The sequence below is a fragment of the Rhincodon typus genome, chromosome 14 (genome assembly GCF_021869965.1).
Source record: "Rhincodon typus isolate 14 chromosome 14, sRhiTyp1.1, whole genome shotgun sequence".
In the NCBI taxonomy this organism is placed as follows: domain Eukaryota; kingdom Metazoa; phylum Chordata; class Chondrichthyes; order Orectolobiformes; family Rhincodontidae; genus Rhincodon; species Rhincodon typus.
This window is the reverse complement of record NC_063345.1, coordinates 66,885,925-66,902,562: the sequence shown is the minus strand read 5'-3', so window position 1 is coordinate 66,902,562 and position 16,638 is coordinate 66,885,925. Positions and strand designations below refer to the sequence as shown.

Below are 16,638 nucleotides of genomic sequence, written 5' to 3'. Positions count from 1 at the left end.
GAAACGTCAGCCTTCCTGCTCCTCTGATGCTGCTTGGCCTACTGTGTTCATCCAGCTCTACACCTTGTTATCTCATATTGCAGACTGACCTGTGATTCATGCAGCAAAACAGAATGGGGCAGCAAGGCAGTGGGATTGAGACCTTGGCAGGTTAGGTACTGAGTTGTCATACTGTCCTGGTTGCTGGTGACATAGGGGTGGTGTCTCGAAATCCACCGTGTCCAGTTAGCCAATGGAATTCAACAAAAACAATGATGTAAACGACCAATCTGATTGACCAGTGCCCTCCCGGCAAGAGAACGGATCGTCCTTTGGGTCCAGGCCCAAAACGTCAGCCTTCCTGTTCCTATGATGTTGCTTGGCCTGTTGTGTTCATCCAGCTCTGCACCTTGTTGTCTCACTCTGCAATATGTTTGTTTCTTGTTGGAAGACAGAGCAGGCTCTGCTAAAGTTTAGATGTTGCAATGGGTAAATATTTAATCAGTACAAAGGGAGATTTGGACTACAGTGGTAATGTCCTGTGGGCGAGAAAGTGTATGTTCAAGTCCCAGCTTCTGCGGAGATATGTCATAATATGTCCGCACGGATTGCTTAAAAATGTTTTTTTTTTAAGATCAGAAAGGCCGAGGGATTTGTTTTGTGTGGCAGTTTGTTCTTTAACTGGTTACGTGTTGTCTGGCACAAAATCGTATTTGACCTTTGTTTGTTGGCAACGTTTCATTCGAAACCGCTGACGTGTTGTTAAACTTAGTGATGTACAGATAATACTAAATAACTGAATTCCCGGAAAGTGAAACTACATTGAGACAAAAGGCAAGATAATTTCGTCAATTTGGAATTGGTTTAACCCATTCATCTCTAACTGTCTCGCCCAATAACAGCATCGGAAATTCAAGCAGCTACAATTTTCCAACTCGTTGTCAGAAGTAAAAGAAGCTTTTTGTTGGGCTTCTTATTTTTGCGGAAGCTGTAAAAGCAAAATCGCCCCAGTAACAAGTGATCCTTCATTGTATTTGATTGTCATTGGTCAGATTGCTACCCGTACGCAATGACTTTGAAAAGCTTTTATTAAATGTGTTGAGTTTCTATATTTACTCACAAGAGTTGGTGCAACTCCGAGACTGCAGGAACCAGTGAATGTGCATTCAGGTGTGAACTACACTGAGAAATTCGCCCCCTTCACAGAACCAGTGCAGGTAAGGACGAGGAAATAAGAACAAAACAGTGCAGTTGTCCCATTCGGAGAGAATCGCATTTAAATTTAAACAGGATTACAGCTCAATTTGACAGAGTATGGAGCGTTTCGGTCTGTCAATCTGCTTTACTCGTCAAACTCTGGGTCAGCTTAAAACAAGAGAGTTCCTAAAGGTTTTATATTCAGAATTCTGCAGTGGGCTAAGTATAAATGAAACTGTTAGCAGAGCAAATTGCAGGAAGGGTGTGGGTTCTATTCAAGTGTCAGGATGTGGAGATTGTACGCAGCAGAAAGTTAACATTGAGAAACTGATTCCGAGTCTTTTGTAATATGGACGAATCACCTCAGTTTGTTTCTCCTTATCTGTAGAGTTTAAAAACAAACGCATAAAATTAATTTAAACTCTTTAATATTACGGCGAGAATGCTGAGGGCGCATCATATCTCGTTAGATTAAAGAATACTTTCAATGGTTTAAAATGTCATTATGTATGTTTTTTTTTAAATCGTTCAGGATGTGCACAGGCCGAGTTGCCTTTGAGAAGGTAGTGCTGAGCTGCCTCCTTGAACCGTGTTCAAAGGTGGACAAAAAGAGCTGAATTCCAGACGGGAGGTGAGAGTAACAGCCCTTGACATTAAGGCTGCATTTGGCTGAAACTTCCAACAGCACCTTCAAAACCCCCAACAACTCCCATATAGAAGGACAAGGGCAGCAGCTGCATGGGAACACCATCCCCTGCAAGTTCCTGTTCAAGCCACACACCATGCTGACATGGCAATATATTACCTTTCCTGCACTGTTGCTGGAATTCCCTCCCTAAGGGCACTGTGGGTCTACCTACAGCAAGAGGACTGCAGCAGTTCAGGAAGGTAACTCATTACCACCTTCTCAAGTGCAGGTAGAGATGGGCAATAAATGCTGGTCAACCAGTCACACTCATACCCCACGAACGAATAAAAAAAACCTTCAAATTGGCTGCGACACTGCACTTCCTGCTGATTCTTCATGGCACAAAGAATTCTTATTCCTTACCAGAGGTTTACTTGGTAGAATTACAGCAAAGGAGGCAAAACTTTGTGATGGAGATCAGAAGTCACTTGACGATACGAAGGTGGGTCACGTTGTGGACAGTGCGGAGGGCTGTTCTAGGTTACAAAGGGACATTGATAGGATGCAGAGCTGGGCTGAGAAGTGGCAGGTGGAGTTTAACCCTGAAAAGTGTGAGGTGATTTATTTTGGAAGGACAAACTCAAAAGCAGAACACAGGGTTAACGGAAAGATTCTTGGCAGTGTAGAGGAGCAGAGGGATCTTGGGGTTCATGTTCACAATTCCCTAAAAGCTGCCACCCAGGTTAAGAAGGCATATGCTGTGTTAGCTTTCATTAATAGAGGGATTGAGTTCAAGAGCTGTGAAGTTATGCTCCAGCTATACAAAAGCCTGGTTCGGCCACATCTTGGGTATTGTATCCAGTTCTGGTTGCCTCGTTTACAGGAAAGATGTGGAAGCGTTGGAAAAGATGCAGAGGAGGTTGTTGCCTGCAATGTTGCCTGGAATGGAGGGAAGGTCTTGTGAGGAAAGGTTGAGAGAGCTAGGGCTTTTCTCTTTAGAACGACAAAGGATGAGAGGTGACTTGATAGAGGTGTACAAAATGATCAGAGGTTTAGATAGAGTGGACAGCCAGAGACTTTTTCCTAGGGTGGAGGTAGCTATTATGAGGGGGCATAGTTTTAAAGTGAATGGAGGTAGATATCGGGGAGACGTCAGAGGTAGGTTCTTTACTCAGAGAGTGGTAGGGGCATGGAGTGCATTGCCGGAGAGGGTAGTGGAGTCAGCCTCATTAGGGGCATTTAAGCAGCTATTAGATAGGCATATGGATGATAGTATAAGGTAGGGGTGGAAGTGAGATAGACCTTAGGATTAGGGTAAAAGTTCGGCACAACATCGTGGGCCAAAGGGCCTCTACTATGCTGTACTGTTCTATGTTCTATGTTATAAATCATGGTCCTGTCAATGGATGAGCCCTTGCCTCTGAAAAAGCTCCTGTACAGCAGTAAAAATTTCAAAACAGGAGGCCAAGAAAGAATTCAAATAAGGCAAGTAGAACAGCATGGGCCAGATTTTGCTGGAGTGAGGCATTTCTCAGTGTGTCCCACTAGCTACACTTGCTCATGTGTGTTTAGCTATTAAACATTTTTTTTCATCGACAGCATATCTGAAATTGTATGTTGATAGCAGCTGCTCCCAACCTTGGTGAATAACAGCATAGAGTAATCCTTAACATGTGAGGTTTAAAGATGGAAATAAAGAGGATGAATGAAGACTTGTGGTAAATTAATTGAGTCCAAATTGGTTGTAAAAAGAAGGAAGTAGTGGATGAAGTTAATTGGAGCTTTGTACAGTTATAGTATAACATCCACACCTATCAGTTCCAGACCTGAGGAACTACTAAACAATCCATTCTCCAGTGCCTCTCTACACTTCTTATAATATGGAGATCAAACCTACTCGGTGTTTTCTGGCCGAACTTCTATAAATTTAACATAGCCTCTTGGTTTTTCATTTATTACCCAGTGTCACAAAAGCAGATTATCTGGGCATTGTCACATTTGTTTGTGGGAGTTTGCTGAGTAAAAATTGGTTGCTGTGCCTCTAACTTTGAAACAGTTTTTACAATTTAAACATCTTTGGTTGAAAAGCACTTTTAGTTACCTGATGGTAAACATAAATGCAAGTCTTTTCTTACAAATGTATTCTTAAATGTCTCTTGAAAATGTAAATACACTATATTCACTAATTTCCACTTATCTTCTCTGACATTTACACAGTCAACATTCTGGGTCTTCCCTGACCATACAGTGACTTGATCCCAAGTCAAGAAGACCGGTTTAATAACAAAGAGCCAGCAACTTAGTTATGTGACCCAAAAATCTGGCTGATAAATATTGGTTAGTGTACTGTGGACAAGTCCCTGGGTCTTGCTTGAAATAGTGCCTGGGGATAGTGTAACACTGCCAACTAACCCAAAAACAAAAAGTGCTGAAGAAATTCTGCAGATTTGGCAGCATCTGTAGAGCATAGTTTTTTTTTTGTGCACAGGTACTAAAGATGGAATTGAATGCAGAGCCTTATGAATCAGAAACAAGTGTGAAATCAACTGAGTCAGAGCTAACACCATTCCCAGTCCTTTGTATCCACAGTTTCGAAATTCAGTCACCTGATCATGCATTCCATTATTCTGTTTAAAATTGCCACTAGTTGCACTTTTAATTGTATCACAACGAAACCCCTACATAAAAAGAACACATTCCCTCAACATTAGATACAAACACAGTACCAATGTTAGCAGTACTGGCAGAGCATAGATAAATGCAAAGAACAATACAATTGCCATTGCAAAAGATATGTGATATGTAAATATTAATGCTTAAGTGTGTTAAGTTGGCACTAACTTGTATTCTCCTTGGTCACAGGTTTTAGATGGAGGTTTTCTCTGCACAACTCTCAGTTTGCTGAAGTCTCATACTTTTAATAATTTGGGGGTCGGGGGAAGCCTAGGTGTTAGAACACAGAACAGTACAACGCAGGAAAAGGCCTTTCGGCCCACCATATTTGCACCATGATGCCGTTCTAAACTAATCCCATCTGCCTGCTCAAGGCCCATACCCCTCTTTCCCTGCCTGTTTGTGTCTATCTAAATGCCTCTGAAGCATTGTTATCATATCTTAACCCCACCACCTTCCCTTAAAGGATTGCTAGAACTCTGTCTACTTTTAGAGTCATTATTTTGCCTTTACCATTTTGAACTTAGCTAAAGATTTTCCCTTGCTCTGCCTTTAATTTTCAGCCTTCCTTGGGGAATTTAGTCTCCATTATAAAGACAAGTGGATATGTAACAAATCAGCCATTTCCTGATTTATAGTAATAATTTGATTCATGGCCAGTTCATGTATAAATGTTACAACATTATGAAAATCATGGTGAAGTGGAATGGTACAAATCATGGGGAACTTGTGTGTGTGCATGGAACCGTAGAATTCCTACAGTGTGGAAACAGGCCAATCAGCTCAACAAGACCACATTGCCCCTCTGAAGAGCATCCCATCCAAACTCACCCCCCTACCCTATCCTGTAATGCTGGATTTCCTGTGGTTAATCCATCTAATTTACACACCCATGTACACTATGGTCAATTTAGTGTGGCCAATCCACCTAACCCGCACATCTTTGGACTGTGGGAGGAAACCGGAACACCCGGAGAAAACCCACGCAGACACGGGGAGAATGTGCAAACTCCGCACAGACAGTCCTCCAAGGGTGGAATCAAACCCGGGTCCCGAGCGCTGTGAGGCGGCAGTGCTAACCACTGATGCCAGCCAATTTGCACATTAATCAAAATGAGGGTCATTCAGACAACTTTATTTATACAGCAAAACCTGCACCCACATTTTTATGTATTTCCACTCAGCCTGCCCTCTCTGTGGCATTCCCCATCAAGAGGAATTTCCTTAAAATATTGAGGAGGAAACACAAGTGTCTTCATATCTCACTCCATCCCTCAATCTCTGACTGGGTGAAGAAATAAAACACTGTGGGATGTATGCAGGATGAATCCTCGCACCAGTGTTGTACTTTATCGGATGGTGAATAAAGTGCTCTACTCACATGCTCTACTTTCCTCTGACAGGAGAAAACCAAACACAACTGAAGACAAAGAACTGAAATCAGGGGAGGAGCTACGAGCCTCTGGCCGCTCTCTGGAATCACTGGGCGATTAGACGGGGAAAGCAGTGAGAGACAGAGGAAGGAGGATGGGAGGAGCCAGCTCCAGGTTGGTCAAGAAACTCCTTACAATCTGTCATAGGCTCAAAGGAAGATAGAAACAGGAGGAAACCTTCAACCCATGAAGCCTGTTCTAGCAGTAAATTAGATCATAACTGATCTGCATGATCTCCATGTCATTGTTCTCCAGAACTTAAATGATATCTGTCATGAATATTGAGATTCCACACCCCTCTGGGACAGCAAATTTCAACAATTCAACACCATCTAAGTGAATGAGTTTCTCCTTTCCTGAAATGGCCTCCCTCTTATCTGGAGGTTATGTCCCTAGTTTTAGACTCAAGAGCCAGGGGAAACATCAATTCTGTCATGCATGGTGAGAATTTTATCAGGTACAAAGCAGAGTTTCTTCAATTGCTCCTCATAAGACAATCCTGCCGTTGCAGGATTAATCTGGTAAAACTTCATTGCAGTCCCTCTATGAAACTATATTCCTCCTTTTAAAGAGGAATAAAACTGTAGACAATGTATCAATTGAGATCTCAACAAAGCTCTATAGAACTGCATCTTTACTCCTGGTCTCAAATCCCTAAGCAATGAAGGCCCACAGTTTTGCCTTCCTAATTGATTGTTGCTGCTGCATGCTAACTTTTAGTGACCCATGAACAGGGACACCCAGGTTACTTTCAGGCAGCCACATGTCCCAACCTGTCAGCATTTTAAAAAATACTGTGCCTTTCTGTTTTTACCTTCCAAAGTAGAGAACTTCATACTTATTCACATTTATATTCCATTTTACCAGGAAAAAGTTGTCTAATTAATCAAGCAAAGTCAGCAATGCTTTCTAAAGGGGAGATCATGCCTGACACATTTTTATTAAAATTCTTTCAGGAGGCATCCAGCTGAATAGATAAACAGGAAGTAGAAGATATAGTGTATCTGAATTTCCAAAAAGGTCATTTACTTTCTTTTGCCTATTGCACACATTTAAGTACAACACTCTCCATCCTGGGTTGACCCCCCGCTTCTCATAGTTGTCTGCTTGTCTGTCTGAAGTTAGATTTCTGGCTTTTTCCATACTGTCTTTCCTATTACCTTTTATGGAAACTTAATTAATTAATTAACTAAGAGTCAACCACATGTAGGCCAGACCAAGTAAGAATGGCAGATTTCCTTCCCTAAAGGATATTAGTGAAAAATATGGGTTTTTCCAGATAAGCGACAATGTTTCGTGATCATCATTAGACTCTTCTTTCCAGATTATTATAGAATTCAAATTCTACCACCAGCCAGGTGAGTAGAGTTGAAGAACTGAAAAGGAAAAAGGATCATGAAGTAGTTATGTGCGGGCTCCTTAGCAGTAGTCAGGATGTGACGCAGAAAATAAATTAGGAGATGGAAAAGACACATAAGAAAGGCACTATTACAAGAAACATGTGGGACTTCAACGTGCAGCTGGACCAGGAAAATCAGTTTGGTAGCGGATCCTAAGAAAAGGAATTTCTGCAATGTCTACAAGATTTTTATGGAGCAACTTGTGGTATAGTCCGCCAGGGAACAGGCAATTCTGGATTTGGTGATGTGTAATGAGGCAGACTTGATTAGGGAGTTTAGGGTGAAGGAACCTCTCAGGAGCAGGGAGCATAATATGATAGAATTTACCCTGCAGTTGGGAGGAGAAGCTGGAATCAGATGTAATGGTATTACAATTGAGTAAAGATAACTACAAAGACACAATGGAGGAACTGACCAGAGTTGAATAGAAGGGGAATCAAGCAGGATAGACATTGGAGCAGCAATAGCAGGAGTTTCTGGCGGTCATTTGGGAGGCACAGCAGAAATTCATCCCAAGGGGTGGACAAGGCAACCATTGCTGACAAGGGAAGATAGGACAGCATAAAAGCAAAGAGAAAGCATTTAGTGTGGAAAAAATGAGCAGGAAACCAGAGGATTCGAAAGCTTTTAAAAATGAACAGAGGACAACTAAAAAAGCAATAAGGCGCGGAGAAGATCAAATATGAGGGTAAAGTAGCTCATAATGTAAAAGAAGGTTGCAAGAGTTTTTTTTTAAGACACATGAAAGATAAGAGAGAAGCAACAATTTACATTGGACTGCAGGGGAATGAGGCTGGACAAGTCATCAAGGGAAACAAAGAAAAGCTGGAGGAACTGAGTAGGTGCTTTACATCAGTCTTCATGGTGGAAGATACCAATAGCATACCAGAATTTGAAGACAGTCAGGGGGCAGAGCTGAGTGTAGTAGCCATCACTAAGGAGAAGGTGCTGGGGAAGATGAAAGATCTGAAGGTGGATAAATTACCCAAATCAATGAATTACACCCCAGGGTTCTGAAGGAATTAGCTGAGCAGATAGTAGAGGCATTGGTAGTGATGTTTCAGGAATGACTGGAGTCAGAGAAGGTCCAAGAAGACTGGAAAATGGCTAAATGTAACACCCCTGTTTGTGAAGGGAGGGAGGAAACTATAGGCTGGTTAGCCTGACCTCGGTCGTTGGTAAGAATTTAGAGTCCATTATTAAGGATAAGATTTCAGATTACTTGGAAGTGCGTGGTAAAATAGGGCTGAATCAGCACAGCTTCATCAAGGAGAGGTCATACCTGACAGGTATGTTAGAATTCTTTGAAGAGGTAATGAAAATGTTAGTTAAAGAAGAGCCAGTGGACATGATCTACTTGGAGTCCCAGAAGGCGTTCTACAAGGTGCCGCACAGGAGGCTGCTAAGTAAGATAAAAGCCGATGGTGTTGGGGGCAAGGTACTGGCATTAATAGAGGGTTGGCTGACTGGCAGAAGGAAGAGAGTGGAGATAAAAGTGTCTTTTTCAGGATGGCAGCCGGTGACTAGTGGAGTTCCCCAGGGGTCAGTGGTGAGACCACAACTATTTACTGATACATTCATGATCTGAACAAAAGAACATTAGTTGCTAAGTTTGCAGATGACACAAAGGTGGAGAGACAGGTAGTGATGAGGAGGTAGGGAGGCTACAGAAGGACTTGGAGAGGCTTTAGAGAGTTACAGATTAAATATAATGTGGGAAAGTTAGGTTATGGTCTTTAGTAGGAAGAATAGATGCGTGAACTAATTTCCAAATGGGGAAAGGCTTCAGAAATCTGATGCATGAACGGTCTTAGGAGTCCTTTTTCAGGTTAAAATGGTAAGGTTAAAATGCAGGTTCAGTTGGCAGTTAAGAGGGCAAATGCAACATTAACAATCATTTCTTGAGGTCTAAAGCAGAGGTATACTCGTGATGCTGTCTAAAGTTCTGGTCGCACCACATTTGGAATATTGTGAGCAGTTTTGGACCCCGTATCTAAGGAAGGATGTGTTGGCCTTGGAGAGGGTCGAGTGGAGGTTCACAAGAATGATCCTGTGGATGGAGGGCTTGTCATATGAGAAATGATTGAGGATTCTGGATCTATACTCAATGGGGTTTAAAATGATGAAGGGGGAATCTCATTGAATCTTACAGAACACTGAGAGGCTTGAATAGAGAGGACGTGGAGAAGATGTTTTCACTCATGGGAGAGACAAGGACCCAGGGGCACAGTCTTAGAATGAAGGGACGTCCCTTTAGAACCAAATGAGGAGGAATTTCTTCAGCCAGAGGGTCGGAAATCTGTGGAACTCATGGCTAAAGAAGGTTGTGGTGGCCAAGCCATTGAGTGTATTTAGGACAGTGATAGGTTTTTGATTTGTAAGGGGGTTATGGGTTGCAGAGAATAGGCAGGAGAACAGGGTTGAGAAATGTATCATCCATAATTGAATGTTGCAGCAGACCTGATGTGCCAAATGGCCTAATTCTGCTCCTATATGTTACCATCTTATGTCTTATCATGGCCAATAAACAACTCCCTCCAATGTTTGTGACCCTTTGCTGTTTCATAACTCCATTCAATCTGATTTTGCATACTGTTCCTTTGATCTAAGATCCTCTCTTTCTAACGTACTGATTTCATCTCTTCCCAGAAGTTTCTGCCACCTCCATTTTGCGTATCCTTCCTAAATGCCTGATATCCTTGGATATTTACTTCCTGATTTCAATCACCGTGGAGCCATATCTCTGAAATAGCAATTGAATCATACCAATTACTTCAAATTGTGCATTCAAATTATTTATCTTTTGGTGAATGCTGTACAGCATGAATTCAGATGCAGTACCTTTAACTCCGACATTTTAAAAATTATTACCCTTTATTCTGATCCTATTTGGTACGTGCCATTACTACCTGTCTTCTATTTTTGCCTTCCACTTTTCAACTTTTCGACCAGCTTTGTTTGTCTCAAATCTCAGCTCCTTCTCAGCTTCCCATTTCCCTGCCCATCCACCTTAAACCCCCAGCAGCAGCACTAGTGAATCTCTCTGCAAAGATGCTAATCTTTTCCATGCCCTCCCTCCTCCACCAGATTCTCCAGCCATAAGTTCAATTTTTCTAATTCTATGCTCACTATTACATGAGACTGGGAGTAATCCTTAAGTTTACTGCTTTAGGGCTCCTGCTTTTCAATCTCCTTTCTAGCTCATGAAATCTGTTTTTAGGACCTCATCATTTTTCCTACCAAAATCACATGTGCAATGACCTCTGGCAGTTCAGCTTCTCCCAGAAAAATGTCTTGCAGTCACTCATGACATAATGGACTCTAGTACCAGGGAGCTAACACATAAATGCCTCCCCCCTGAACTAGTGAATCATCTATCATTGTCCTCTCTTGTCCAGCTGAACCACCCATGGTGCCATGAACCTGGCTCTGACTGCACTCCTCCAAGTAACCAATGCCCTCACCAATATCCAAGGTAGAAAACCAATTAGCAAATGGAACTTTAGGGTTCTCTTCCTGGTTTGCTTGGACTTTTTGATACTCACCCATTTCCTTTCTGTCTGCAAGGTGCTAGCCTGCAGTTTGACTACGTCTCTGAACATACTACCCACCCTTGTTCTCTGCATCACAGTGGCTCTAGCAGCCACTCAAACTGCAAAACCCAGAGCTCAGGTTTCTGTGGCTGGTTACATCACGTGTACATGTGATTGGCTATGTCACTGGCAGCATCCATGTCTTCTCATGTGCAACAGGACCCACACACCATGTAACCGAGATGCCTTGCCATGTCCGAACTAAACTGTTTCTTCAGCTTCTTCTGCTAGAATACAACCTATCTGTGCAACACATTAAATTTGCAGTCATACAGCTCCTGTACTCTATTCAACTCCCCTCTTCTTCAATACTTCAACATAATAGGAGCATCTTCAACAGCCGAGGCCCTTAGTTTGGGCTTTAACCAATCATCAGTTCACTTGATCCATCACGACACTTGAGCCTCAAACAGCAGTTGAGAACCATCCCCTTGGGAGGGCTTAGATAGACTGAAAGAAGGTGATTCACAGACTGGTGAAGACAAACTTAGCGGGGTGGAGGTAAACATTTGGTTGCTACTGTCGAGAGAGTCAGAGAGAGAGGATATGATTATCCTCAAATGTGGTAGCTATGAACCTAAACACAAGGGGTCCATCAGTAAGAGGGAATGTGTTGTTCACCTCTTTGGTCATGGTAAGATCTTGTGTACAAATTGGGCATCACAATCAGCTATATTTAAAACAGTGATTGCATTTTAACAACCAATGAGAAATTAAGTGTGTTAGGAGGTTCTGAAGATTTCTGAAATGATTATTTAAACTTATTTTCTTTCAGAAATCAAGAAGGTGAAACTTCAGATTGTTTGGAAAATCAAACAGTGGAATCTTCAAACTCTTCATTCTTCACTGAGGAAGAGCTTAAGAAACTGAAGTCTGATTATGAAACGGGTGGAGTGGAAATGGTTAAAACAGTGTTACAGCAGAAAGTAACTGAGCTGGACAAGACAGAACTTAATGTTGCAGTGACAGGAGAAACGGGTGCAGGAAAATCTTCCTTCATCAATGCGATGAGAGGACTTCAGGTCAATGATGAGGGAGCAGCTGAAGTTGATAACATAGAAACCACAAAGGAGCCAGCCGGATACAAACATCCCAACCTGCCAAATGTTTGTTTCTGGGATCTGCCAGGAATTGGGACCATAAAATTCCCAGCAAATAAATACCTGAAGGAAATGAAATTTAAAAAATATGATTTCTTCATCATCATCTCACACTGTCGATTCAAAGAAAATGACACAAAACTTGCCAAAGAGATTAAACGGCTTGGGAAGAATTTCTATTTTGTTCGATCTAAAATCGATAATGATCTTGATTCAAAGAGAAGGGGAGGGGGGCAATTTAATGAAGAGGAAGAACTGGTGAAGATCAGGAAGGACTGTGTCAGCAAGCTGCAAGAGGCAGGGATCCCAACACCCAGTGTGTTCCTGATTTCAAACTTGGATCTGCATCTGTATGATTTTAGTCTGTTAAATAAAGCTCTTGAAGGTGACCTTCCATGTATAAAGAAAAGTGTGTACATACTGGCCCTTCCAAACTTAAACTCGGACATTGTGGAGAAGAAAAGGAAAGAGCTAAAGAAACGAGTCTGGATGTTGGCGACGCTTTCTAGTGTAATCGGGGCAGTGCCAGTTCCTGGAGTCTCTCTTGCTAGTGACATCAGCATACTGATTGGCGGAATAATACATTTCCGTCGATGTCTGGGTCTGAATGATTCTGATCTTGAAAGACTGGCCAAAAGGGCAGGGAAATCTGTGGAGGATCTGAAAGCAGTGATAACAACTCCCCTGGTCGGTGGGGAGATAACTCCCGATGTCATAAACAGATTGGCCTGGGGTGTTGCTGCTGTCACCATCTCAGCAATTGAGCTCGCCCTTGACATCATCCCAGTGGTTGGTTCCATCTTTGGAGCAGGGTCATCGTTCCTTATGACATACAAACTGCTGAATGCTGTGCTGCATGATCTTGCAGAGAATGCACAGAGAGTGGTGACAGTTGCATTTAGGTCCGAAAATGATCCAAACCAAACATCAGTACAGTGAGTGAATGCTCTAGTTGATGGATAAATGAGATCTAACCCTAAGCATTGCTGAAAGTCTACTCTTAAAATATTCCTTTGTTACTGAACTCATTTGTGAAAATATTCTTCCCTCAGGTCAGGGAAGTGTTATTACAGAACAATATCTTCTGGATGGCTTTTTCTACATGTATTATAAGGAGGATTTTAAGAGTCTAATTAATTTCACGTGTTCCCTGCACACAGCCTGCCCCTACATTAAATACAAAATGTTGCCCTCTGCTGGAATTATCCAGCACAGGATATATCCATTCAGCCCACCATTCCTATGGTTAGAAATATCTGTGTGTCCATAATGACAGTGATGGATTCACTTGCAATGTTCAGCCCATTCTCTGTCATGTCCTCTTTTGAAATGTAACAAAAACATTATTACTGAAATGGACTGCTACAGGTTATGCAGAAAGACAACCACTGGGAATGTGTTTCATTTTTGATTATAAGTAATTTTCACATCGGTCTCTTTTTCCACCTTTTGGCTATCATTCACGTGATATTTTAAACCTAATAGGTGATCAGGTTAACAGACCCAGCATAGACCAATCCCAATAGAAAGCCTTATCAAGAGGAAGCTTATTTTCCAATGCTATTAAACCCATCAGCACATTCAGTGTACATCCCACTCACCTGGTATTAGAACAGTCGTTGCATGAAGCAGAGAATGCCATAAAAGGATTCAGTTCTCTGCAGATTTGGATATGTGATATCAAAATATGGATGAAGGCACTGGATAAAGTAAAGGCTATGGGCCCTGTCAATCTACCAGCAACACTACTAAAGACTTCGGCTCCAGAACCTGCCAAGATACTATCAAACAGCACTTGCTCAACAATTAACCTGCTCTCTGATGCTAAGTTCAGGTTCTTCCAGGCCCACTCAGCCTGTGACTTCATGACAGCTTTGGTCCGAACATAGACTGAAGAGTTGAACTGCACAGGTGAGGTGAGAGAGACTGCACTTGGCAGCAAGGTCCCACATCTCACTACCAGTGACTCAGGATTTGGTGCAATCCTAATGCAGCAAGGACAGTGGGTTGCATTTGATTCCAGGAAATTAGCACAAATTGAACCATTATGCTTGAATGGATAAAGAGTGCCTAGCCATTTTATTTGCTTTTGAACATCTTCATCAATACCTACTTCTGGGAGCATAATATTCTTCGGGGCTGACCACAAGCAACTTCAAAGCAATTTCCACAAATATGCCACTATCTGCTCCAAAGAATGTTACTCAAAATACAGAGGTACCATCTGGACATGATAGGCAGACGTGATGTTGAGAGCAGCCTTCCAAACGTAGAAAGGAGAGGATACTAGAGTCTTAAAGCAGCATTTATCGATAGACTGCAATTTCTATGGAAACAGACCCTTCGGCCCAACTCGTCTATGCCTACCAGGCATCCCAATCTGACCTAGACCAATGTGCCAGCTTTTGGCCCATAAAAAGTTACAACGAGGTCCTTGTTAAACTTCTCCCTCTCACCTTAAACCTTGATGGCGCCACTGGCAGGGTAGGCAGCATTTGGGGCCACTAAGCTTGTCTGCTGCCCAGCACCAGCCCAGCCACAATCTTCTTTCACCTTTTCTTTCTTCTTTTCTCTTTCACCTTCATCTTCTTTTTTGCGGCGATGGCAAAAGAACGCAGCGCCGGTGGGATCAGGCATTAAGGTGCCTGAACAAATTCAGAGTCAGTTCGAATAAGCGGGACAACTCACTGCTGGTTGGAGTCGTACCGAGGTCAAAGGAAAATTGCTTGTGGTTATTGGAAATCAATCATCTCAGTCACAGGTCATCACAGCAGGGGTGTCTTAGAGTACATAGAACATTACAGCGCAGCACAGGCCCTTCGGCCCTCGATGTTGCGCCGACCTGTGAAACCAATCTGAAGCCCATCTAACCTAAACTATTCCATTATCCGTATGGTTATCCAATGACCATTTAAATGCCCTTAAAGTTGGCGAGTCTACTACTTTTGCAGGCAGGGCATTCCACGCGCTTACTACTCTGAGTAAAGAACCTACCTCTGACATCTATCCTATATCTATCACCCCTCAATTTAAAGCTATGTCCATGATCCAGTCATCTTTAGTTGTACGTTTCCTTCATCCTAACATCAGATGTTGAAATGTTTTTTAATGGTTATACAAATTTCAGCCTTATTACCACAGCTCCACAGATGCTGTGGCAGCTCGTATCCATAGACTGCAATATCTGGACAATAGCCAGGCTTGGGCTGATAGTGGCAAGTAACATTCATGCTTATACATGTGCCAGGTAATGACCATCTCCAACAAGGAAGCATCTAACCATCACCCCTTGATATTAATTCATATTACAGTCAATGAATCCCCCACTGTCAAGATTCTTGGTGTTACCATTGAACAGAAACTGAACAGGACCAGCCACAAAAATATTATAGCGACAAGGACAGGTCAGAGGCGAGAAATTTGAAGACCATCAGCACATCTGTTGTCTCCACAGTGTTTATCCACCATCTAACAAAACATAAGTAAGGAGTGTTAGATATAACACAGTGTAGAGCTGGAGGAACGCAGCAGGCCAGGCAGCATCAGAGGAGCAGAAAAGTTGACGTTTTGGGCCGGGACCCTTCTTCTGAATCTTCTGCATTTTCAGGGTTAATGTTGTGCTAAAGCTGACAGACTTCGCTCCACTACCATATTACTCACGCGACCTCTGCCAGTTCCCCTGCAGTTACCAGCTGCTTAGATGCTATAAGATAGATGGAGTAGTGATTGCAAAATACACTCAAGGTGCAAGATTCCTTCGTTCTGAATCAAGCTGCCCTTTTTCAACAGGTTAAAAAAAAGACAAATTTATTTTAAGTCAAGCTCCTGTTTTGTATCTGTCTTTAATACCATTTTATGCCATTACCATTTAATTGGAATTCAGTTTGTGTTGACATTTGTATCTGAAAGAGTTTTGATTAAATACTGTCTTTACAATTAACAATTGACAATTATTTTGTAAACCATTAACAATGTTATTATTCAAAGGATTTTAATCATTTTGGAAATCTTCTTTCCCTTCCTCATTTTTAAGTTTTGTTTCCTTCCATAGTATGAGCCGAAACTTCTTAAGGCACCAGGGATTTTAGCAGCTGCTACAGGAGAGCTGCTGAGACACTAACACTGCCTCTTCCAGGGAAGGCTTGCCAAATCACAACCTAATTATGCAGTGGCAAGGGACTCCCCCTGAAATCAGAGGCATGGGGACAGCAGTCTCCCTTGGAGGGAGCTGCTGACCAATCAGAGGCCAGTAGCTCTTCTGTTGACATGTCATGGAGGTGGTCATGGTTGCTGCTGGAAGTACACTCATGCAGAGTCCAAGGATCGCAGAGTGAACTAGGAGAAAGGGACGTGATGTGGTGGTGGAAGAGTAGGTATTGTTAGTTGGAGCTCTGTGTGGCTACAAGCAAGCACCCACCGCCCAGATTTCTAATCCCTTGATCAGACAATGATTTCCATGGATCAAGAGATCCTTGCACATCCTTCCCTAAGATGATAAGCTGTCTGCAGGGGAACAGCTATAGTGCACGCTGCATAGTAACATGCCAGCTTCCCACTGGATTAATTCCAACAGCAGAGATAACAAGGTGTACAGCTGGATGAACACAGCAGGCCAAACAGCATCAGAGGAGCAGG

General features: G+C 42.4%; 1 protein-coding gene across 2 annotated transcripts; it reads left to right on the top strand.

Annotated features, from left to right (window-relative positions):
• Nucleotides 1–309: 309 nt before the first annotated feature.
• On the top strand, nt 310–15,953 carry LOC109920131 (interferon-inducible GTPase 5-like). 2 transcript variants are annotated; one of them, XM_020520154.2, is made up of 3 exons: nt 310–1,196; nt 5,881–6,024; nt 11,679–15,953. In XM_020520154.2, the coding sequence occupies exons 2-3, from the start codon at nt 6,005–6,007 to the stop codon at nt 12,940–12,942; spliced, it is 1,284 nt and encodes a 427-aa protein (XP_020375743.1). In that variant the 5' UTR covers nt 310–1,196; nt 5,881–6,004; the 3' UTR covers nt 12,943–15,953. The 2 variants fall into 2 exon arrangements, with proteins under 2 accessions (XP_020375743.1, XP_048461090.1); XM_048605133.1 differs by lacking the exon at nt 310–1,196 and adding an exon at nt 1,709–1,807.
• Nucleotides 15,954–16,638: the final 685 nt, after the last annotated feature.